General features: G+C 45.2%; 1 protein-coding gene across 1 annotated transcript; it reads right to left on the reverse strand.

Moving 5' to 3' along the window:
- Positions 1–22,892: 22,892 nt before the first annotated feature.
- On the reverse strand, positions 22,893–24,895 carry LOC137415111 (D-3-phosphoglycerate dehydrogenase-like; the record flags this gene model as incomplete). Its single annotated transcript, XM_068100680.2, is given in 3 exon segments — positions 22,893–23,301; positions 23,422–23,677; positions 24,768–24,895. Coding segments are annotated over 3 exon segments (539 nt in total), but the record flags the coding sequence as incomplete, so codon positions are not given.
- Positions 24,896–25,382: the final 487 nt, after the last annotated feature.

Raw genomic sequence — 25,382 nt, forward strand, 5'->3', positions numbered from 1 at the left:
ACAGTCCTCATATCCGCAACACTGCACCCTCCTCCTCTTAGGCACGTCCCGGACCTACAACTTTTATTTAGTGTGACACGTAGGTGTAGTTCCCTCTACTTTTAACCTGACCCTGAGTGCGACAGTTTTAAAAACATAAATAAATGTGTCCCGCTGCTCCATTGCACCCTACCTAACAGACTCACGCCCACAGCTAACCGAATTGCGGAATGGTCTTCAAACTATACACTGACGGTGGGGAGCATTATTTACAGTGACGCTATTTTATTTACAAAACGTAAGCCAGGACCTGTGATTGTTCTTTCTGGGGGGGAGACAGTCTGCTCTGCATCAACGCACCATGAAAGCACCCATAAACGCACCAATACATCCTCAAGCACCAATCGGAGCACAGTCATCATTGTTCAATAAAATAACACGTACAAAAAGTTTTAATGAAAACAAAAGCCGCGTCGATGTTACACAATGCCTAGATGCAGCTGCGCCTATAACGTCGATGTTATAAGCACAGGACATTCCTATTGATTCGATTACTTGATGTTATTTTTGTGCAAAGTGAAAATATATCTTGGCAATTGCCCGTGTGTGGCGACGAATTTTTAATATATCTCGGCATTTTCCCGTCTGTTATTTCAGGCGGTGTATGACTGACCATGCCGCGATGTAAAAAAAAAAAAATCTCGGCAATTTCCCGTGTGTGGCGACACGTGAACGAAGCTATGCTCCTCTCTCCACATTATTGTGACGACGTATAAATTAAATATTTCATCGTGATGATTGTCATCAAATGGACGAATTTTTAATATATCTCGGCATTTTCCCGTCTGTTATTTTGGGCGGTGTATGACTGAGCATGCCGCGATTTCAACAAAATATATATATCTCGGCATTTTCCCGTCTCTTATTTCGGGCGGTGTATGACTGAGCATGCCGCGATTAAAAAAAAAAAATGTCAATGGACTTGAAGTTACAGGCCTTTGAGAATTCATTTCGTTCTATAAAGGGCAACTTTCATCGGATTTTCTTCCCGTTTTTTTTCAACCGAGTCTAAAACTATGTTGGCGACTGTGAAAAATGAAATGATATATCGAATTTGATTTGAAAGAAAACTGTGAGAGGAAGACACCACGGGCCTACAAAACAGGCCTCAAAGCTATGCGAGTTAATAAAATGGTGGATATTTGTTTATATGAAGGCTCTCCCAGAATGGGTGGAGCTATGGTTCCCAGAATGGGTGGAGCTTTGAGGTTTTGTCTTCTCCGCAAGAACAAGAAGAAGAAGAAGAAGAGGTGGTAACAACAACAACAGCAGCAGCGTGCACTCTATGAGCAGCGTCTGCGACGTGGCTAAAAACAACAAACAAACCCCTAACCCTGCAGGTGGTCTCTTGCTCTTCGGCTCCCTCTGCTGGCTATTATTATTTTCCTGTTGTTGTCATCTTCCTTTGCTGGCGGCCGATTTGCAATAAAATGCACCTAACGTGTCCGTTTTTATTTTCTTTATTTATGGCCCACAGGGCTGACTACGTGTGGTTCACCTGTGGGGCATCGGTGCCCTGTGGCCAAGGTCCGCCAGCAAGATTTCGGGCCTTCATGGCCGGTTCCAGCAGAGAGGCCATGCCCCAACCCATGGGGTCCATAAGTGGTGCTCGGCCACAGACATGTGGTCCATAATGTGGTGCATCGATGCAGACAGCTGGTTCTGGGAGTTCCGGGCACGCAATGGCGGACTCACGCACGCTCCCCTCGGCGCCCAGTGGCGCTCAGGTCCTCATGTGGGAGACAAAGGGGGGGAGAGACAGATGAGCGAGGGGTAAGGTCACAAGGGTACACATCAATAAGGCAATGCAAGGCGAAGTGCGTACGAAGAGCGAAGTGAGAAAGCTCGTCCCTATCGTACGTCACCCCCCCCCCCCCCCCCCGTCACCTACAATACCCTTGCCCTTACCACTACCCCATAATTACAAAAATCTACACATTTACAAATTCGTCGCTACTGTCACGTCTTCCCCATATTTCCCCTACACCAAATTCGTCTCCACAATCCCTCTATCCAAAATTTGCCATCACCCAATTCATCATCAATCCTCATAAGGAGGAAGAGATGGAACAACAAAGCACAATGTCACACCCACGTCATGATGCATCTCACAATCCAAACATTTGCACAATAAAAATAATAAAACATGGCATGGTGTGGAGTTACGTCACCTCAGGTGAGTGGATGCAGATGGTGCGAGGAGATCTTCATCCTAACTACTTTCTAAATGACATTAATACACTTTACACTACCCGGGGTCTTTCCCTGCCAAACCATTGGCAATCTTACTCTATGTGGTTTTAAAAACCAAATTCCCATTGCCCAAACTGTGGTGCTTCTCAATTTGGGGTCTCACTCCTCCGATTCATCTCCCTGTGCCCTTGCACAATTTCTGGGCTGGGTCGTGCAGCTCTCCCAGCAGGTCTACCCACCTGCACACCTCCACCACTGCAGTTGCCACCCGAGCTTACCTAGCTCCTCACCCTAACCTATCTAACTGGGGAAGGCCCCTCCTGGCTCTGTCACCCCTCGGTGCCCTCTGGCACTGGGTTACCCGGGTCCGTCCTCCGGATCCTCGGGCCCCATCCACAACAACTCTACCGGCTCCCAGAGCCCACCTGCGGCCTCACCTGGCCGACATCCTCACAGTGGTGGAGTGCCCAAACCAACTACACACACTAACAGGCTACACGCCCAGCCATTTCCACAACACTAATGCACCCATCCAAATACCATTCTTTCACCCGCACCACAGATGCCAATATCCAACCACAATTTACCTATACCCTCTACCTAACACTTACACTACCCTCCCCGGGTATTCATGATGGGGGTCCATCCTTCCCCCACTCACACCTTCGCACCATCCACTCCACTCCATAGTTTCCACCATACTCACTCCACGACCATCCATTCCAATACTCCATATATTCCATACCATTTATTCCATACAACCATTCTCCATTCACCTGTAGTTGCACACCTGTGCAATCTTACCTGGTGCCACCTGCACCCTCCTTCCTCCCAGGACCATTTGGTCAGCACAACTCACATCACTATCACTCACTCAAACACTGCTCCATACACCTGTTCAGTTGCACACCTGTGCAATCACACCTGTTCCTCACACACTTTTCATAATACACCTCTCAATACACCTCCAACACTCACACGGCATCATCTTATCTACCTGTTGCCCTGCTAACTTAGTGCTCCCCGTCTTCCCTTTGAACTAAGCACATACCACGTCATTATCATCCACACTAATCTACCTGCGTCCCCACTACAGGTATCATTGTCACTACCTAATCTTAACGTTACCTATTGTCAGCTTCTCTAGATCCCTACACATTATATCCTAACCCTCCCGGGCTAGTTTTCACTGCCATAAACCCCATAAGACTAGTGCTCCTTTGCCCCCGCTGTGAGAGATGGCACAGTTGCCATCCCACCACATCGGGTATCTCTCACTATAAATTTTGCACACCAAATTCCAGCCAATTAAAAATTTGCCAATCACTACCCATCATCTGCCAATCATCACTCTGCCAATCCTTTGCCAATCATCAAATTTTGCTTTTTCTAATTTCGGGGCCAAAACACTATTCTCGTCACACAGTCTACTCACTAGTGCCTCTCGGTGCGCCAATTCACTTCTAACGCTCGGCTTCGTAAAGCCGAGCAATGAATGCGGGTTGTTTGGTGCCAGCGGCTGGATACGTCCGGCACTCGGTGCAGGGAAGGAGGATTACCCGGGCCGAGATCCCACGCACCACCTCGGCACGGAGCCATCCAATGGCCCGATCTCGACCTGCTGGAACGCCTCAACAAAAAGGGGTCGCCATGACGACCCTTCCTATCGGGCTGCCCGCTCCGCCTCGTGGAGCACGGACGCGGCCGTTCTGAGCGAGGCCCAGCGTCGATCGCGTACGGCGGTTCTTTCGAAACCGCCGTGGTTCGGATCCCCGCTGGTCCTCGCGGCACGCGAAGCTGCTCGGCGCGCACCGAGGGCCCGATTCGGCTAAATGTCGTTCTAACCGCTAACCCGGTTACCGTCGATGCTTCACCTGCATGCTCACACGCATACGCGACCCCTTTCACCCTCACCGAGCTCGGTGCTCCAACGCCGCCCGTACACCCCGCATACTTCGTCATTGCACTCGTTCTTTCGCTCACAGACTTGGTCACACACCTGACCACCGCACACCTTTGCACACACTCGTCGTTCGCACACCTCACCAACACGCCTCTTCGCGCCCCCTTCTCGGTCACCTCCTCTGTGACCACCACAGGTGTGCTCTCACTTGCACACCCAACCACGTGCCTCACGACCAATTCCAGTGTGCACTCCCACACACGCTCTACCATTCCAGGTGTGCATCCTTCCATTCCAGGTGTACATCCTCTCTCACCTGCCACAACCAACTCACGCTCCGTGTCACTCTTACCACTTTCACCACCACTCTTGACAGCGCACTCACCCTTACTCTTGACAGCGCACTCTTTCCTCATGCACCCGTCCGTTACACACCTTTCTCGCGCATCCTCTTGCGCACACTCTCCCGTTACTTCCTCCGTAACACTCACCACAGGTGCACATTCTTCCTTACTTTTGACAGCACACTCTTCCCTCATGCACCCGTCCGTTACACACCTTTCTCGTGCATCCTCTTGCGCACACTCTCCCATTACTTCCTCCGTAACACTCACCACAGGTGTACACTTTCTTGTTACATCCTCTGTAACACTCCTCACTACGCGCTTCCATGTGCCCCCTCGCACACGCGCTACAACCGACTCACTCTCGACAGCACACACACTCCTCGGCACGCACTTTTTCCTCACACACCCCAGAGTCGGACATTCTCGCACACCTCCTCCTTCGCACACCATACCTGTCGCACACTTCACCAACGGCCTCTCACGAACACCCGGATCCAAATCAACCCCCAAGCCGACTGAAGCTCCCCTCACATCATATACATTTCCTCGTATATCACCACTCACCTTGGCACCTCGTCTCCGCACCTCCTTTGCCACCTGCAAACTCTTTATCTGGTTAGCAAGCACAACATCACGATTTGAGCACCAACCTTGCACATATTCCATTACCTCCTCCTTTATCTCCCTCTTAGTTTCTGTCCGTCTCTTCTTAATTTCACTCACCCCCTCTTCCACCTCCTTTAACTTTTGCTTCACCTCTTTTATCTCCCAGTACGTCTCCTCAATTTCGTCCTCTAAGGCTACCTTGACCGTTTCTATGTGCGTCCTCACCTGCCGGTCCTTCGTCTCCATTACCTCTGTCACCTCGTCCAACCTCATTGTCAGTCCCTCACGAACCATCTGACATTGCCTCTGTGTCGCTATTAAGTCATTTTTAATGTCGTTTTGTGTCGCTTTTAACCCTCCTAGTACCGCAGTGTTCCTTTGAACCTGATCCACTAGTTCTTTTTGTCCCACCGTCAGCTGTTCCACCTCCTCCGTCAGGTCCTCTATGCCCCCTTGTAACTTAGCCGTATTATTCCTCACCTCTTTCTCCATACGCTTTTCACCTCGCTTTACCTCCTCGCGTACCCCCGAGACCTCCTCGCTTACACCTCGTCGTATCTCCTCCTTCATCTCCTCCATCTCTTTTGTAGATGCCACTCTCATCTGTCCTAATTCATCCCTCTGAGCATCCAATTTGGCTTCTACCCCGATTTTCACCTCCTCTATCTGGTTCCCCATCTGTTTGATTTCCCGGGCGGATTGCTCCCCTATTGCCCGCAATTTGTCTTCCATCCTGTTTTCTAACCCCTCTAACCCATTTTTCACCCCCTCTATCTGATTATCCTGGGCCGCCATTCTATTTTCCACCCCCGTTAACCCATGTTTCACCCCTTCTATCCCATTGTCTAACCCCTCAAATTTCTTGTCTAACCCCTCAAATTTCTTGTCTAACCCCTCAAATTTCTTGTCTAACCCCTTAAAATTATTGTCTAACCCCTCAAACTTATTGTCTAACCCCTCAAATTTCTTGTCTAACCCCCCAATTTGGGCATTGGTACCCCTCACCTCGTCCCTCATTGTCCCCATCATTCTGTTTTCCATCCCTTTGAAATTATCGTCTGTTTTTACCATAAAGGCCATCATCTGTTGCATGAATAGGCCCCAGTTCATTGGTGCTGCGGCCGCTGCTACGGTCACGGGCGCGGCAAAATTTGGTGCCGCTACAAACACATGCGCGAGAGTGCCATTTTGTGCGCCTGAAACCTCCTCAACCACATTGCCATTTTTCTCCTCCTCCCTTTCCTCCACATACATTTCCCCGAGGTCCTGGGTCGATTCTACCCCGTCTATCTCTCCCACCGGCATCCCGTCGCCTTGACCAGCCATGGCGCGATTTCAAAATTCGGGTTTTGTAAAACAAAACAAATTTCAGTAGCTCGTAATTTTGAGCGCGTCAAGCGCGCTTCGGGTCCAATCCCACTCCTGACACCAATTGTTACGGCCCGCGGATAAGATGTTGTGTTTGCCGAGCGGATGGCCCCGCGGTCGTACAGTTACCCCGACTAACCCGATTCCTGAACGTTGGCCGGATCGCGCCACAGATATTCAATATGGAAAAGACAAAAGCGACACGGATGTGAAGAAGAGGAAGACGAAAAAAAGGTTGAAAATACTACTAAATGTATTCCTACTATATACAGGCTCAAAAAAACCAAGGAGAAGGAAAGATAAGAAAATAATATACATAAGATATTAGAGACACAGTGAAAATCGCTAGCTTACCTAAACAGGCTTAATTAATACCCAGGACAGAACAAACAAAACAAACTCACGTACACAAGAGGATGGAAAGGCAGGAGGTGGATGGCTGGAGGGAGAGGAAAGTCCAAGGGGGTCCTGCAGCACGATCGGCGCATTTAGCAGCCACCGTTCCTTCGCGGCCCTGCTCAAAACCGCCGTCCAGGCCCCAAGCGGCTGTTGAGTGTTGTTGCTGCTGTGGCCGCCGCCGCTGCTGCTGCTGTGGACGTCGCGTGCTTTGCCAGGACTACAACAGGCTTTGTGCTTCCCTGGATGATGATCTCCTTAATGTTCTCTATGTTCTTTTGCTCACATGCCAGCCTCGGACTCTGCTCGGAAAGGCACCAGCTCAGGAACAAACATCGGCCCACTTGATCAGCCGTTGCTGTGTACAAAGCTTCCTTGGGTGATCTGAATGTACTCTCGCAGTTGGTTCTCTTGCAGTTGGTTCTCTCTGGATGATCTTTTTACACAACTCAGCAACTACTCCACTCTACAACGTCCTTGCGCGCGCGCTTTTATAGCGCCACCGGCGATCAAGCCGCCGGCCTTCAGGACACGCCCATCGGTGTGCTCACCTTGGCCCTGGTTGGTCGCGCGACCCTCTGGCTCCGCCCTTGATGACGACGGGCGGGCACGCCTTTCTTCCCCGACCCGAGCACATGTTCAATGGTGGTTTTGGAGGGGATGTAATTTGCAATCGAGGCTTGGCAATGATGAAAGGCAATGAAAGTTTTGGGAGTGGGAATGGGGAATGAAAGGAATCTACTCTATTTCACTTGGTGCAATGGAGTGTCATCTTAATGGAAGACAAGGCCTTACCCTAATACACATAATAAAGATCTAACTATCAACCAGGGGGAAATCTATGATTGGCTAACGTGTATGCTTTATGGAATTAACTACGGGAACGCCCTTTGACCTTTACACAACACTGGAGGCAGGAGGGTCCAGACTTAAGCAATAATTCACAACAATTTACTACAATACAACACAATAAAAAAAATACAATCCTCATATCTGCAACAATATATATATATATATATATATATATATATATATATATATATATATATATATATATATATATATATATATATATATATATATATATATATATATATATATATATATATATATATATATATATATATATGTGGAGAACTGTTATGCCTTCTTAAGGTAAAGGTAAAAAATACCGTTATGTATTTTTACCAATAACCAAAATATGTTTCGTTTTAACTGATTGCTGTATGCTCCGAAGAGTTGTCGTAAAGCCAAAGGGGGGACATGGGGGGCACACCACGTGACACAGGGCACCTGAGAAATATATATTTAATTGTGTCTTTCTTTTGCTTGCTTCAAAAAACTAGATTCACTGCAAAACATGTTGATTCACGACTCGGTCATATCCAACCTTGGGGACATTTTTCCACCATCTTCTAAGGAAGAAAGTTATGGGAATAGTTGTAAGTTAACCTCGAACAGGGGATGATGTAATATGTATCCCTTGATCTTTGTGTGCCTGGTTTCTTATGTTTCACTACCAAATGTTCACATCATAGAACTTTATTATGGGAATGCATCGCTGGGCCTTGGAAAGCCCAGCTTGTTTGGAATTAGAGCCTGAGAAATATCTTCCTTTTTGTGTCTTCAAAGGCCCTCTCTTGTCTGAGGTCATAATTAGCGCAGCGTTTTTCCTGTTATTTCATGTATATAACAAATTGTATTTTGCGGAGTTTTTAGAGGGTGGCTTGGACTTGCAGGTCTTGTGTGACAAGGCCCTGTGATTTCAAGGCATGCTCCACAATATTGTGTTTGCTCGATTTTGTATTAAACCTCATTTTGCTGCTTCAAGGTGCCCCTTCTTGAGTTCCAAAGGGGGGGCCAAACCGTCATCTGGTGTCAGGAGTGGGATTCATCCAGGTGCATGTCGAGGGGGGCCACGCTCCTCAGGTCGGGGAGAGGCCAAAAAGCCAGCGCTGGCACCATTTGGGCTGAGGTAAGCATATTTGCACTCCCAAATTTAAAGCCTCTCTCTTCCATTTGGATGCGTGGGGCCTCTGGACTGTACTTGAGCATGTATCTCGAACCAAATTGAAGCAACCAGTGGATTAATGAATCGAGCAAGGAGGGCGCCCTAGGTTAGGAGGGATAGCCCTCGAGGGATAGCCTCAGGATAAGGTACCCCCGGCGTGGGAGTAGTTAACTAGCCCCCGGCGTGGGAAGGAAGAATAGACCCAGGCATGGGTGGATATGGATAAGGATATGGATAAGGATATGGAAGAATAAGGATAAGAATGGGTAATAGATATTGGTGTTAAGAATACTCCGGCGTGAGTACTGTGTTAAGAGAAGGGTATTAGAGATCGGGGGGCGGCCCGATCTTCGACCCGCTGGAGGGACTAGCCCAAGGAAGGTAGGACGATGAGTATTTTAAGTTAAGCTACGCACTGGATGTGTGTATCTGATAACCCCCCCCCCCCCTCAAGGCCTTCTTTGTCCTGTCTCTGGATTTAAGGCATGCACATCCGGTGCAGTTTTTACCCAAAGGAAGGAGTTCTGACAATATGCTATAGGCAGGTCAAGTATTAGCTCTTTCTGGACAAGAGATGAGGTTAGATCTGGAGAAATAAAACAGAGGATTATAATGTACGAGGTGTGTGGAATCCAGCTGTGAACACGCGAGCCGAGACATGCAGGCAGGTTACCGGGGCAACGGAGTAGCTGCCTCGCGGGGAACAGCGAGGTGGGACGGAATCGAGACAGGAATGCGGACCATGCTGTGCACAAGCAGGGGACGCATTCGTGTGTGTGAACAATGCGAGTGATGAGGTGGCTTGAAGTGATGTGTTGGAGTGAGCACATGTATGTTGTGTGCTGAGTGGAAGCGGTGCTGCATTGTCGAGCATGCTTCCAAGGAAGACTTTGGGATGCTAGAGTTGGAAGCGTTTTTGTTTTGTATCTCAAGGGAGATATTGGTTATTTCTTATATGTGGAAATAGGAAATGTTTATGTGATTTTTGGAGAAGGATAAATTAAACTGGAATCAGAAAAGCGCAGGTACCAGATAGGAGAAAGGCAGGAGAAGTGCTGAGACTTCAAGAGCAGAGGAAGAAGCAGATAAAGCACAGGAAGAAAGAAATCCAGGTAGAAACCAAGGGATGGATAGGCTCACAGCAAGGGGCCAGGTAAGTTCACAGGTAGGTAGGATTGGAGTGTGCATGAGTGTGCATGAATTTATACTGTATTGTATGGAGAATGAAGGGTCAGTCACATGGTATGTGTGTATAAGGGAATGAATGATCTGTCATTGCAGCGTGTATTTGTGTTTATTGTGTGTGTGTCATTGATGTGTGTCATTGATTGACAAGGGGTTCCCCAAATTGCCTGCAGGCGTTGGGCAATCCGGATGAGTACTTTGGAATGATATTATTTATATGTTGTGAAGGTGAAAATTGATTGAGTAAATTTGGGGAAGAAATAAAAGGTATCAGTTTAGATTTTGAGATGCCATGTGGGACTCAGTCTGCTGGGGAAAATTGGCAGGGAATAATGAGTATGTTATGGAGAGCATGTGTAGACAGGGCTTTAAAACAAGTGTTCAATTACATCCCCACATTAACGGCTCTCCAGGTGTAGCAAGGGAGAATGGGAGTAAAAGTCAAAACGATAAGCTGTCAACCGACTGGGTGTTTATTCAACGGCATGGCCGGGGCTTGTATTTGGCCGACTTGGGATGGCAGAATGCGTTGAATGAAGGCAAGAATGACATGTGATGCTGGCGTGAGTCCAATCGGAAGGATGGATGGTTATGGTTTCACCCGGTCTGTTTATCTGTCTGTCTGTCCGGACACGGAGCTCTTGGGGAGAGCCAGGATGGGTTGGGGTGACCAAGATGAATGTGGACAATATATTAATTGTTTGCCATTGTGAAAATTTGCCCTCGATTTGGGACGAAGACATATGGCATTTGCTGTCCGGCTCATTGATACTCCTATGTGATGCGGGGTATGTGTGTGGTGATGGTGTCTGGGGCCTCGGGGTTTGCCCCTGCCTATTTGCCGGTCCGTCTTGGCTGTCTGTTACATTTGACCCTCAGAAAAGGTTTCGTGAAAGGGGTTACACTTGATGGGCCAACTTATGGACAGGAACATGGAATTTGTACAGAATGCAGGCGATAACCCACCTGTGTCTATCTCTGTGTGTGTGTGTCCGTATTTGTCTGGCTTTCTGGCTGTCCATGGAGTCATGTCTCTGAACACTGATTTTGAGGGAGTTGCGGGTGTGCCATGGAGTTCAGGTGCACCTGCGGTGGTTGGAAAGTGGTGGTGGAGCGGGTGCGAGGATGCACGCTTGGATTAAAACATGTATTTAATTATCTGAGGATGTGTGCCGAGGTGCAGTGTGGATCAATTAAGGGAGAGGGCACTTCGACTTTGTACATCCGTGGACTTTGCCATGCGTGTGAAAGCGCAAGTCGATGATAATAATGTCTTGTCCAGCACAATATTTTCGCAGCTATGGAATGTGCTCGAATTCCATGTTGGTGCAATACGAGTGTGATTCCTGCCATGCATGCCGCGAGAGATACGTTGTTTGTGATGGGACTGTGGCGAAAAGTTGGATAGCAATGTGTAGAATATAAGATGCGTCGGTACATTTGTGTTGATCGATGCGCCGAAAAAGAAGTTGGAGGCGCGTGATGGAGTTGCAGGTGCGGACCAAAGCGGTGTCCGCGGTGTTTACTGGGGGTCGAATGTCACTCCCTCAGTGTCTGCAGACTTGTCGTTCGGCAGTGTCGAAAGACAGGTTCGATTGTCGGTCTGTCTGCTTGATTTTCGGGTCTCACTCTGAGTATATGGTCGTTTTCTGTTTTGTGCTTTAATGGTGGTTGATTTGACTTCCCTGAAAGGGGACAATAAATATTTGGTGTTAGCTGTTGTCATTTCGGATGTTTGCAGTTGTAATGTGGAGCCAGTCTGTCTGTCCGACTGGGGTGTGTCTGACTGCGTCTGCAGATATGGATCAAGGAGGAGCAGTGTCTGCGGTGTCTGTTATGGTGTCGAATGTCATTCACTGTGTCTGCTGACGTGTCGTGTGACTATGGTGACTATGATGGTGTGTCCTGGCGGGAAGAATCGTGGCAGCCTACAGATTTGAATGGAATGGCCTCTGTGAGACCATCCTGTTAGTACGTTGGGGGTTCGTCTGTCTGTCTGTCTGTGAATGGAAACTCAGAAAATTGGACTGGACTTCGACAGAAGGCAGGTGGGTGGTCACCTGCTGTGAATTGTGGTGGAACATTTGTGATGTCCCCTAATACGAGGGGACGAATTGGTTTGTAAATGTGTTGTGCAGGTACTTTCTCTGTAGGTAGCCAAATTCTACCTGGGGTAAGTCCAGGTGGAGAGGGGAGTTGTCTCTGATGCCTTGCTCCACGGGGCAGTACTATTGTTGTCAAGTCTCATGTAACCTTGGTTAACGTATATCTACGGACAAGAGCTGCACTTTATTTTAGTAAGTGACTGGGAAAGTTTGTTTTAAAAAGTGCCAGTGGAGTTGTTTAGAGTTATGGAGGTCACAGCTCGCTGGAACCTCTTTGTTTATGTTTGCTGACTTACACTGGCTAGTGTATGGGAAAAAGGGGGGACTGAAAATGCTTTGAATTTGCAGCCTGGCGGACAAGAGCTGTGTTTGGGAAGGTTAGAATCCAGCATTTTGCAGCCCTGAGCAGAGGGGATTGCCCATTGGGCATGTTTAGGATTTAACAGAGTGGTGGAGGTCTGTGGAAATATGAATCCAATGTTTGATGGATACCGTGTCGGTGTGCTCTGAGTTCGAAGGAAGATGATGCGATTATTTCAGATTTATCATAGTTAAGTTTGAGAAAGTTGATTTGAAGCCAGAATTTATTTCAGTGATGCAGTCCGTCAGGATAGAGTTGAGCAGTGGATTTGTGTCTGTCAGAGGTAAGATTTGACACCAAGAAAGGGCGGTGCCGGTAATGTTAAAGTTGCGATTCCAGGGAGGGCTATTCGGGTACTTTGAAGTGATTTACATCGGAATGCATCTCTTGGAGGACTCCCGCTGTTCAAGGGAGGAAAGGTGTGAAATAGTGACGTCATCCTCATTGGAAATGTGGTTGGGAATGGCAGGATTGACGCGAGAGTCACAGTGGGTGAAAAAATTGACCAACATGAGAATTAGGTCTATTTCAATAAATAGATCAGGTTATTTTTCTTTTTATTATTTGTTTATTGGGCAGTTATTGGGCCAGAGGCTAAAACAGGTGTCTGCAACAGGTGCATGGGATGCTAAGAGAGGTATTAGAGGACATTGGATTGACTTTAAATTGAAATGAGAATTGAACAGGTGGATTAGGAAAATGGGTTTGTTAAAATAATCGTGGCATCTGTGGGATGCAACAATTTTGTGCCAGAATAGTGTATGGGGAACCGTCATCTGGGAAGCGTCGTTAAATGGCAGTAGGTTTAGACAGGTATTGAAAGGGTTCGTGCAATGTCATTTTGGGGCATCACTCGACACAAGAGTGGTAGAGAGCTGAAGTGAATTCTGCCAATATAGGTGCAATAGGGTGACAACTGAGTTTTGTTTGGAAAACTATTTGTTTGCAATCTTGGTTCGTACATAAGCTGGCAAAGAGATTATGCCAGTCTGAGGGAGTTTGTGTCCTTTGGATGGGAGCTGGAGCCTTGTAGGGTTGGGGCTTGTGGCTCGCCATTGTCTGTCTGCCAGTTATGGTGGGCAGAGGGAAGAGGGAGTGATACTGCTCTGGCCTCTTGCTTGGCAGAATTGAGTATTGCTGGTTTTACCCCTGTTCAAAATTGAGCTCTCGAGAGCTGATTAACATTAGGATGCATCTCTCAAGGGACCCCTGGGTGGTCTCGAGAGCTGAGGTGTGAAATATGATGATTTTGTCTTGTGGACAATTTGTGGGTGGCTAGACAGACGCGCCTGGAAGGGGACATTGTATTGATGTGGGTGAGTCTGAAGGAAAGGATTTGCTGAGGAAGTGTTGAAGAAGGTTGTTGGAAGTGCAAAGATGATAGAGGAAAGATGTGTAAATAAATGTTTACTCTACATGGGTGACTCTAGGTTATAGAACCTAGGACAAAGCGCAGGGAAAGGAAATATTTTTCCAGTGGATTGTATTGGTGCGAAATTCGCTTGAATACCAGTTGATGTATTTTGATATTTAACTACCAGCTGCTAATAACGTGAATTATGGTATGAGTCAGTGGATAATTTGTTTACACAGGATGATTAGTGAGATGAGTGAATGATATTAGATGCAGGGGAAAAAATATAGGAAAAATTGTGCTTCAGATTTTGAGACACTGATGGGATGGAAGCAATACGAGATGATGTTTACAAATATGTGTTTACAAAAAATGATGGTTGCACATAGGAAGACAACAAAGCAAGATGGAGACAATGTAGTGAGTTTCTCCATTGACTGATCATAATTGGGGGGGGGGGGGGGGGCTAGGAATTGTGATTTGTAGTGTACTAACCAAGGCTTTAGTCCTTGCATGTGTGAGAAAGTTTACCACAGGATGGACCCTAAAGACGACCCCGGAAAGGGCCATGGTGATGACCGCCAAGCTGACCACGGATCCAGATGCTACTCCGGCTGTCGACGTGACTGCAGACTACGGATCCTGGAACAACGACCCGAACGAGTCACTGGGCAGCAATGATGAGATCTCCGCTTCCGAAGATTGTTCTTCCTTGATTGATTTGCCTGAAAAGGATTATGTTACTCATGACTATTTTAACTGCATTGACAAACTGGATTTGGATTCAGATGTGAACGTGCTCTGGCCCTCGCGGGCGTCGCTTAATGATTTTTGTGCTGTTACTGTCTCACGAGCTCACAGTAAATCAACCATTGTTGACCCGGCCCCGGCTTTGGACTCAACTCCGACCGAAGAGGCATGGCGGGACTTCAGAGCATTGCGGGCTGCCTGGAAGCCGAATGCTCTAGGCCCCAACGCGTCACATGCAGACACCATGACCTACCTAAGGGCGGTCTCTCTCTTTATCTCGAAGGGTAGGGCTTGACTGCTGCTGACCGTCTGTGCCGCAGCCCTAAGCCACCCGAGGATGATGTTACGGATGATGAATCCGATGATGATGTGGACCACTCGCGTGAGTCTGATACTGATGTTTATGTCTCAATGACGGCTTTGCCTCTTTCTGCTTCACAAGCTCACCTCTGCTCCTTAAAGTCTCGCAGTAGTTCAGTCGTCACTGACCCACTTTTGGAAACCGACCCAACACCGGACCCAACTGCAAATCCGGGCTTGGGTGGCAAGGAACTCGACAATGACAATGCTCCGAGCTCCGATTCTGATTGCTTCGACGATTCATTCATGGATAATGACGATGGAAGCAGCAACGACTCGGACAACTTCGACTTTGACTCAAAGGAAGTTTCTCTCCCTCCTTTGGACCGTTATGCTTTGTTGTTTGGCCATAGGGTTAAGCCACCTGATACTAATGTTGTGTATTCCCCTGCAGAACAAACGCACATTCGAGGCCTAAGGGCCATGAATATCGATTGAGCACCGAAGATCGACAGGGATTGCGCCTGGGGATGCTTGGGCGAGCTCCAGTCGGGGGGGGAGTCCCGGCCGCACCTCTGTGGGCAAAGGGTGGGTCGGGAGATCCTCCTGGGTGTGGACCCCGGTCGACTCAGACGCCTTTGCTGTAGATTTGACACGCTATTCGATCTTCATGCCCCTACGGACTCACACGACATACTCACAGTCTCACACACTCACATTACCCACTCACCCACCCACATGCTACGCGGGTCATCCTGCTGAGTGCGATGTGCGGTGCTTTGGGCACGGGACATGCTCACTGGGCTGCATTCGCGTGGTACATTGCCTACTTTATTGCCTTTGGACTTGACCTGCTATTGGATTCTACGGACCCACTTTTCATACTCACATACAAACGCGAATCATCCCGCTGAGTGCGATGTGAGGTGCATGGAGGCGCGTGACATGCTCACTGGGCTGCCTTCGCGTGATATGTTGAATGCACCTTTGTTGCTTCTTGCTTCTTTTGCTTTGTTGACAATAAAGGCCTTTGATTGGCTCGTAGATAACGTTGTATCTTAGATCCAAAAGGGCGGTATGTGGAGAACTGTTATGCCTTCTTCAGGTAAAGGTAAAAAATACCGTTATGTATTTTTACCAATAACCAAAATATGTTTTGTTTTAACTGATTGCTGTATGCTCCGAAGAGTTGTCGTAAAGCCAAAGGGGGGACATGGGGGGCACACCACGTGACACAGGGCACCTGAGAAATATATATTTAATTGTGTCTTTCTTTTGCTTGCTTCAAAAAACTAGATTCACTGCAAAACATGTTGATTCACGACTCGGTCATATCCAACCTTGGGGACATTTATACACCATCTTCTAAGGAAGAAAGTTATGGGAATAGTTGTAAGTTAACCTCGAACAGGGGATGATGTAATATGTATCCCTTGATCTTTGTGTGCCTGGTTTCTTATGTTTCACTACCAAATGTTCACATCATAGAACTTTATTATGGGAATGCATCGCTGGGCCTTGGAAAGCCCAGCTTGTTTGGAATTAGAGCCTGAGAAATATCTTCCTTTTTGTGTCTTCAAAGGCCCTCTCTTGTCTGAGGTCATAATTAGCGCAGCGTTTTTCCTGTTATTTCATGTATATAACAAATTGTATTTTGCGGAGTTTTTAGAGGGTGGCTTGGACTTGCAGGTCTTGTGTGACAAGGCCCTGTGATTTCAAGGCATGCTCCACAATATTGTGTTTGCTCGATTTTGTATTAAACCTCATTTTGCTGCTTCAAGGTGCCCCTTCTTGAGTTCCAAAGGGGGGGCCAAACCGTCATATATATATATATATATATATATATATATATATATATATATATATATATATATATAGATATATATATATATATATATATATATATAGATATATATATAGATATATATATATATATATATATATATATATATATATATATATATATATATATATATATATATATATATATATGTATATATGTATATATATATATATGTATATATATATAGTATATATATATAGTATATATATATACTAGCAGAAGTACCCGGCATTGCCGGGCGGGGGGAGGGGAATGGGGGGGAGGGGAGGAGAGGGGGGGAGGGGAGAAGAGGGGGGAGGGAGAGGGGGGGAGGGGGAGGGAGATGGGGGAGGGGGAGGGGGAGGGGAGGGGGGAGGGGGAAAAGGGAGGGGGAGGGGGAAAAGGGAGGGGGAGGGGGAAATGGAGGGGGAGGGGAGAAGAGGAGGGGGTAGGGTGGAGGGGGAAGGGAGGGGAGGATGGAGGGGGGAGGGGGAGGGAAGGGGAGGGCCAGTCAACAATGACGTTGCAGTTCTCATGGTCGGAGAGCAGCACAACAATCGCGACATCGTCCTGCATCTTCGCAACAGCACAAAGCGGATTTTGGAGACTCACCGATCCTGTGACGCCCTCCAGTACCGGCGTTGCCGGGCGGGGGAAGGGAGACCCGTACATTACACACATTACAACATTACACACACACAAACTGTGTTTTATGTTCAATGGTCTGGCGGCGGGGATGGAACATCACGTGATCGCTCTGAGCGAATCAGCGCGCTGCTCTGCCACCAGGTCAGATTCCGTGTATAATATTCCTCGCTGAAATGCGCTGAGGTAAATATGAATAAAAAATATGGATCTCGTCAAATATTTTTAGGTAGGCCAGTTCCTTCCCAGGCTCAATGGCCATGTCTGTGCCAAATATCAAGTACGTGAGCCTCTCCATTTCGGAGTCTATCGGTAACATTACACACACACAAACTGTGTTTTATGTTCAATGGTCTGGCGGCGGGAATGGAACATCAGGTGATCGCTCTGAGCGAATCAGCACGCTGCTCTGCCACCGCCTCAGATTACATGTATAATATTCCTCGCTGAAAAAAAATCTATGTGAAACATGCTACTATCTATGCTAAATCATGCTAAATCATGCTAAATGCTAATCATGCTAAAATCTATGCTACTTACTGTGAGTTTATGGCGGCAAGGAACATCACGTGATCACGTCACGAACATCATTCGTGATCACGTCATCACGTGATCGTGATCGTCATCAATGAGCGCGAATGAGCGAATCAGCGTGCTGCTCTGCCACTGGTTCAGATTCCGTGTATAATATTCCTCACTGAAAAAAAATCTATGTGAAACATGCTACTATCTATGCGAAATCATGCGAAATCATGCTAAATGCTAATCATGCTAAAATCTATGCTACTTGCTGTGAGTTTATGGCGGCAAGGAACATCACGTGATCGCTCTGAGCGAATCAGCGCGCTGCTCTGCCACCGAATCAGATTCCGTGTATAATATTCCTCGCTGAAAAAAAATATGGATCTAAAGATGAAAGGAAAAAAAACCTATGTGGTGTGAATGGCAATGTTCCTCGCTGAAATGTGAAAAAACGCAATCGCTTTTCACTCAGAATTACGTGCGAACGCGTAACTGTGAGTTTAATGGCGGCAAGGAACATCATGTGATCGCTCTGAGTGAATCAGTGCGCTGCTCTGCCACCGGTCAGATTCCGTGTATAATATTCCTCGCTGAAATGCGCTGAGGTAAAAATATGGTAAAAAAATATTATGAAATATTTTTTTTTAGGTCGGCCATGTTCTTCCCAGGCTCAATGGCCATGTCTGTGCCAAATATCAAGTACGTGAGCCTCTCCGTTTAGGAGTCTATCAGTAACATTACACACACACACACAAACTGTGTTTTATATATATAGATGATGGTCAACTTACGGTGTCACCAAAGAATAATTTCCCTGAATATGGGACAATAAAGATTTATTATTATTTGCTGTTTGAATGGTTTTTTCACTCGTTATCAAAGTGTTTCTCACACGCAATGAACATTGTATTTTTGCAGAGGATAATATCCCCATTTCTATCTCTTTACCTCTGCCACCGAAGGTGGACGGAGGTTAAGTATGCACCCTGTTTGTCTGTCTCTCTGCAGGATGTCTCAAAAAGTTATGCACAGATTCGGACTTGGTGGACAGGTTGGGTGTGTGACAATGACGTATTGTTTAAATTTTGTTGAAGATCTCAATCTGGATCCAGATACTATCAATGTTTAAGTGATTCTTCACCATTTAGTGATCGGGCTAAAACCGATATACAGCAAGATATTTAAAAATGTTATGGATGTGTTATGACAAAACTTTGTGGATGAGGTGGGTAGGTGACAAGAACAAATTGATCAGATTTTGGTTTAGGTACGAATCCAGATCCGGCCTATCAGTGGGATATAAATCATAAACTGATCTCCCCGATTCTCTGAATAATCCTCTCAATCTCTTTGCTGATGACTCCACTCTCTGCCGCTCCATACCTCATCCCTCAGATTGGCAGTGTGCAGCCTCCTCACTCTCTGCAGACCTGGACAAAATCACAAACTGGTCAAACACGTCGAACATGTCTTTCAATCCTGACAAATCTCACACTCTTACTATGTCTCTCCGAAAAGACCGACTGGACAACCGTCCCATCTACTTTCTCAACAATCCTCTCCAAGAAGGTCTGTCACTCAAGCTCTTGGGTCTCACTATCTGCCATGATCTTTCCTGGGAAAACCACATTTCAAATCTGGCTTCCAAAGTCAGTCGCCGACTGGGCATCCTCCGTCGTGCAAAATCCTTCCTTGGCACACCTGAGCTCCTCACCACATACAAGGCTTTCATCCACAGCTCAATGGAATACTGCTCCCTCCTCTGGGCTGGTGCTCCTGCCTCACACCGAGCTTGTCTTCACGCTGTTGAAACCAAAGCGTTCAGAATCATTGGAATCTCCCGCGATGACGCTATCTCTGAGGGCCTTTCACTTAATCACCGCAGGCAGGTTGGTGGTCTTTCCGTCTTCTACCGACTCCTCTCCGGCCTTGCTCCCCCAGCTCTCTCTGGGCTCTGTCCCCCAAATATTCCTGCAGGTCGCACAAGATCTGCCAGCAACCCTCTGATGGTTAAACTGCCAAAATCTATGCTCTCTGCTCACCTTCACTCTTTCATTCCTGTTTTCGCCCACCTCTGGAACAAACTCCCTCACTGTCTTCAATCTCACTCCTCCCTCCAGGTCTTTAAAACAGCTGTTCACCACCATCTCTTATCTTCCCCCATCCAAAACTTTTATCTTTTCTACCCCTGGTAATTCACCCCAGATCCACTTTTTTAAAATACCGACTTCTTTCCTGGAAGTCCGAGCAGTGTCCATGTGTTTTTTTTTTAAGGATGGTTTTGGACTCCTATTCTGGGGTTTATTGTGAAGAGGGCAGTATTGGTCAAATGTTGAGAGACCCAAGCACGTGAAATTCAATTAAACGTTAATTCAAGGACCCACAAAAACTTATTTTTGTGATCACCACAGTGTCTCGTTCAACTTTCCAATACTCCCCTGCCAAACTGAGCACTCACCATGAGCCTCGGACCAAATTGTGTCGTTACCAACGGAGAGATTTGAGACGCGTATGGTAGAGGTCGCGGTAATGAAGAGTCCTTCCGAAAGGGGTGGTGCACATTTTCTGTTGGAAATCATTTGAACAACAGAATGTGATTGTTGGCAGTTTGGATTTTAGGTCGGAGGACATAGAGGTTCAGAAATTTACGACATGAAGCATCAAAACGTAAAATATTGTTCCGTTTACACCCTGCCTCTACCGTGACCCTCTTCCGTCCCCGTGACTGCAAATGACGAAGCAGTAGCTTTGCAGATGGCCGGCTTATGGCCAATTTGAAGATGATCGCATGCCCGAGTGGAGGTGAGCAATCCGATACCGAGTGTGGGTTAACCCCTTGCCGGTGGTTATCACGAATTTAATCTAATCTATATCCCCAGGGAAAACCCAGTGTCTCTGAAACGAACACACATGGGAGGCGGATTGTAGAACAGACACGGACAACAAATAAATGGGACATCAGCCTGCCGCTGATGACACCAGTCATGGCTGCGGGGGGCATGTGGAATTGTCATTGAAAAGGTGTATTCTCGTTTCTTTTTCAACAGACTCCTCACTTCCATTCGGAATTATCCTCTTTCATATTATCTTTTGACATTTCCATCATTTTATATTTCCATATCTCTTCATAAAATTAACCTAAAAAAATCCTCCCCACTTAAATCATATAATTGACAAGTCCAGAGATTAGTTTCAAGTCGGTATAAACAATTTTAAATAGCTTGTTAAACCATCTTCTGGCACAACCTTTAAGTTATAATCAGCCTTATTATAAAAACGATACAACTTAATGTTATTGTCATTAACAAAGTCTATGAATGTTCTGTTGAAAGAACTCCTTTTCTTCATCAGTTTATAATATGGTTTCCTTTTGCTTTTCTTAAATATTCAGTTGAAAGTCTTTTTTTTCTCTCTTTGCAGTAGTGAGGCAATAAACATTTAAAAACAACGATTGTACTGCTCTTCCATTAGCAGTGTAGTAGTTGTTTTTAAATGTTTGTTGTGCTATGTATTAGATACAGTGAGCATGTACGAGATTGACAGCCATTATGTTTTTCAGGGGAACAATCTAAATGTATTTAGACAAATTGATGATGGTAAAAAACACATTTGTAACCCCCTATCTTTTGTACTTTAAAAACACCCCTATACATTTTTGTATTGTATACCACCCTTTCCTATTCCATCTCCAGGTGCTGCACGATGCCGAAGCCTTTGTGCGTACTCAGTTTTTACTCTGTTTGTTTGTCCGGGCGACATCTCAGCCATCCTTTGAACTAGGAAGCTGAAATTTTGGCACAATAGTGAGCAAGTGCTTTAGCAAAAACAATACATATATATATATATTTTTATTAATCAAGTAATTGATTATATTTACTTAATTGTCATCGATTTATTAATACTTTTTTTTCTTTCTCAACTGGGCAACAACTCAAGCACCTTTTGAGCTAAGAAGCCGATTTTTGGACATGCTATGACCAAGTGATTTGGCTGTCAAGGGTATTTAATTAATCACTTCAATGAATCTAACATTCAATTAATAGATTAATTATTATTTAAGTTTTGGTTTAATTACTTGATATTCAAATAATTACAGATTCAGAGAAAACAGTGGTGGTTTAGGTATGCTATTAGCCAATTGACTAATAAATCAATTATTTTATAATTATTATTTATTTATTTTAATTATGCAATTAATCAATGAATCAATCAATTATAATCAATTATAATTATAATCAATCAATAACTATTGCACCACGCTCCCTCCCAATTCCATCTCCATGTACTGTGCAGCGGCATCACCGGGCGCCCCGGCAATGTCACGTACTGGAGGATATGTTATTGATTTCTTTGGCATTATTTATTTTTAAATGTAGCTCTACTTATGTTTGTATTTTTTTTTAATAAGCATTTTATTTGTAACCCCCTATCAGTTACAAATAGGGAAATGAAATGTAACCGACTGCTTTAAAGTATGCTTATTTACCTTGTGATTACGCAATTTATTGACGAATTGTATTTTTGTTTGCTTTTCAGGCAAAACATCATCCGAGCTTTAAGGTTTATTGCACTGCATGTTAGATGTGGTATTGCAAAGCCTGAATCTAAACTTAGCCTTAATTAGTTTTCTCACAATAAACCTGCATTTTATCTTACAAAACGAGTTCAGTTAACGGACATATTAAAAAGCACTCTGGGAACCGGCGACGCCATTTTTGTGTCATTTTTCCCTCCACACTCAGTGGGGCAATTCCTCCCTCCCGATGGGATGCCAACCTGCAGGGTTTATCAGTGATCTACACTTCAAACTCTGAGTATTAATCAATAAAGCAATATGTGCCATTTATAAAGTCTTGGTATGATTCAGCCAGCATCAGATTCTAACCACCAACCTCCCAGATTTATAGCAAATGGTGCCAACCACAATTCCACCGAACTTGTTAAGTAGTTTTGTTAGTCAAATTCAAAATATAATGACGACCTGATCCTTTTGGGATACCATGCATTTTATTTTTCAATCACACACTTGACCAAGTTAAATTGAATTGACTGAATTTCAATGAAACATTCATTCTGTTGTTTAAAAATATTGGCAAATTCAGATAAAGACAAATCATGGCTAGAATAGGTGTTAATCAAGAGTAATGTAAATTCAACAGATCTCAAAGATGATACTTGTGTTGTTGTCAGAGGTGAAGAAGAAAAGCAACATCGCTTGGTAGGGATGAAAAGACAGATTTCAAACACAGAACTGCACAACGGACAAAACAAATGTCTTGAGGACGGAAAGATCTTTCAAGGGTTTAGAGATTCGCACAATGCTCCATTGATTCCCATCGTCCTTGGAGGAAGAAGTGAAGAAGAGCAACTCAGAACCAGCTTTCTCCACTGTCCCTAAATGTAACAAGAACAAAAGTACTAATTAGGCTAAAATTGACATTGAAGCCTAATAGTATAAACTGTCAAAGTCAAAAATGGAAATAAAATTCTCCAAAAGCTTACGAGTATTCTTACCAAGCACAGTCGGCAGAACATGAACACCTGGGTTGGTACGTAAAATCAGCATATGACCACCAATCGGGACTCCAGCGGAAGGAGCATCCATGAACGAGGACTTTCCCACAGCCAGGAGAACTGGGAAATCTCCCAGCACAGAGCCCAGAAGCTCCAAATGATCTTTATGAATTGTTCCATGTGTGTTTATCATCACCGAACAACCTCCACGTGCCGGGAATCTCCCAGGAACAGAAATTTCATGAGCCGATGATAACTGGAACATAACAGAAATACAGAAACTTAGGAAGGATAGGGAAATGGCCACAAGGTGGAAACCGGAAGTACATTGGCCATGAAAATTGTTCAATTATTCGTACTTGAAATGAAAAGTGAAAATGATTGAAAGGAATGAAAAAGGCCAGTCCATGTATGAGACATGTTTAACTTATTCAAGCTCTACAATTAAATAAGCCAAAAGACCAAATACTGTATTAGAGACGTCAGAAGGAACCCGAATAAGCAGAGGGAAAAGATGGTCAAAAACGTTACAATTTTAAATAAAATTCCAAAATAAATGTTATTTCACTGATATGAGCGAGACTTGTTTATTTCATTCTTTTGCTTCAAAATTACAATGAACGGTAGAGGCGCTTCACTCTTACAAGGAGAACCCTCAAATTTTGTTTGTTTTCAATCATTATCATGAATTTCAGTGTCATAATCAAAGACAAACAAGGATCATTCATTATGTTTACCATTTTTAGTTTTTTTAAACATAATTACACAATTACTTATCCATTGTTATTTGGATATGTTTGCTCGTTTGTCCTCCTCGTCACTCTGTCGCTGGATACTCTACTGACGGAACAGGAATTTGGAAGTTGGCCACGGTGCAGATTAGAGCTCGCCTCCTCTCTGAGAAGGACATCGTGGGATCATTAACATCCACCAACTAATGTCAGCAGACAGGACACCCAGTGTTAAATCCATCCACAGAGTGACACACACACACACACACACACACACACACACACACACACACACACACACACACACACACACACACACACACACACACACACACACACACACACCACCACCACCACCACCCTGCATGCAAAACACCAGGAGGGTAGTTTAATCGCTAGGCCGAGATTCGAAACCCAGGCTAAATAGCTCAGAGGCGAGTGCACGAACCTCCAAGCTATTCTTGCCAGCCCTAAATATGATACAAATCAAAATTCATTCATCTGGACAGCAAATTAAATCAAACGATGGCAAACAATAAAGTATAATATTTAGTAACTTTAAGGTAAAAAAAATGTGTCCTGAAAAAATAAGTGTGCAATCAACAGTGACCAAACCTTTAGTCCGGCTTCATCAGCCAAAAATGATGCATTCAAGATGTTGATCGGCACAGAGACCTGATCCCGGAGGATACCCATCAATACAGCACGTCCAAACACATCCATCATGCCATTGAGCTGAGTTCCTGAAATAAACACAAAGCTTATTCACCATCTCAAAATACTTTTTGAACACTCTTCTAGGACGTGGAAATGGAAGGGGCAAAAATAAGGACAAAATATGGTGAGGAAGTGTGGAAGGAGATGGAAGGAGGAGGTTAGGGAAGGAGAAGGAAGAGAAGAGCCATGTATTGGTTGTTATGGAGTGGAAAGTGGTAAGAATTCTCCTATAGTTGTGTACTGTAAAGATAAAATAAATAATTATATCTGCTGTGCCTCAAATATCAGAATTATGATTTTTTTGTTTGGATACAAAGTCGAGGCTCATAGAAGAGTTAGAGCACAGAACAGAAAAGGAGAAGATAACAGAACGCAGGCCAGGATATAACATAATGAAACTAGAACTGCACTCGGTAGAGAGCATACCTCCACCTGGTGAACAGTTTACGTTTTGTATCCGACTGATAGGCCGGATCTGTATCTGTACCTTTAACCAAAATCTAATCAGCTTAT

This window comes from Myxine glutinosa, unplaced genomic scaffold, assembly GCF_964187855.1.
Source record: "Myxine glutinosa unplaced genomic scaffold, kmMyxGlut1.1 SCAFFOLD_1778, whole genome shotgun sequence".
Taxonomy (NCBI): domain Eukaryota; kingdom Metazoa; phylum Chordata; class Myxini; order Myxiniformes; family Myxinidae; genus Myxine; species Myxine glutinosa.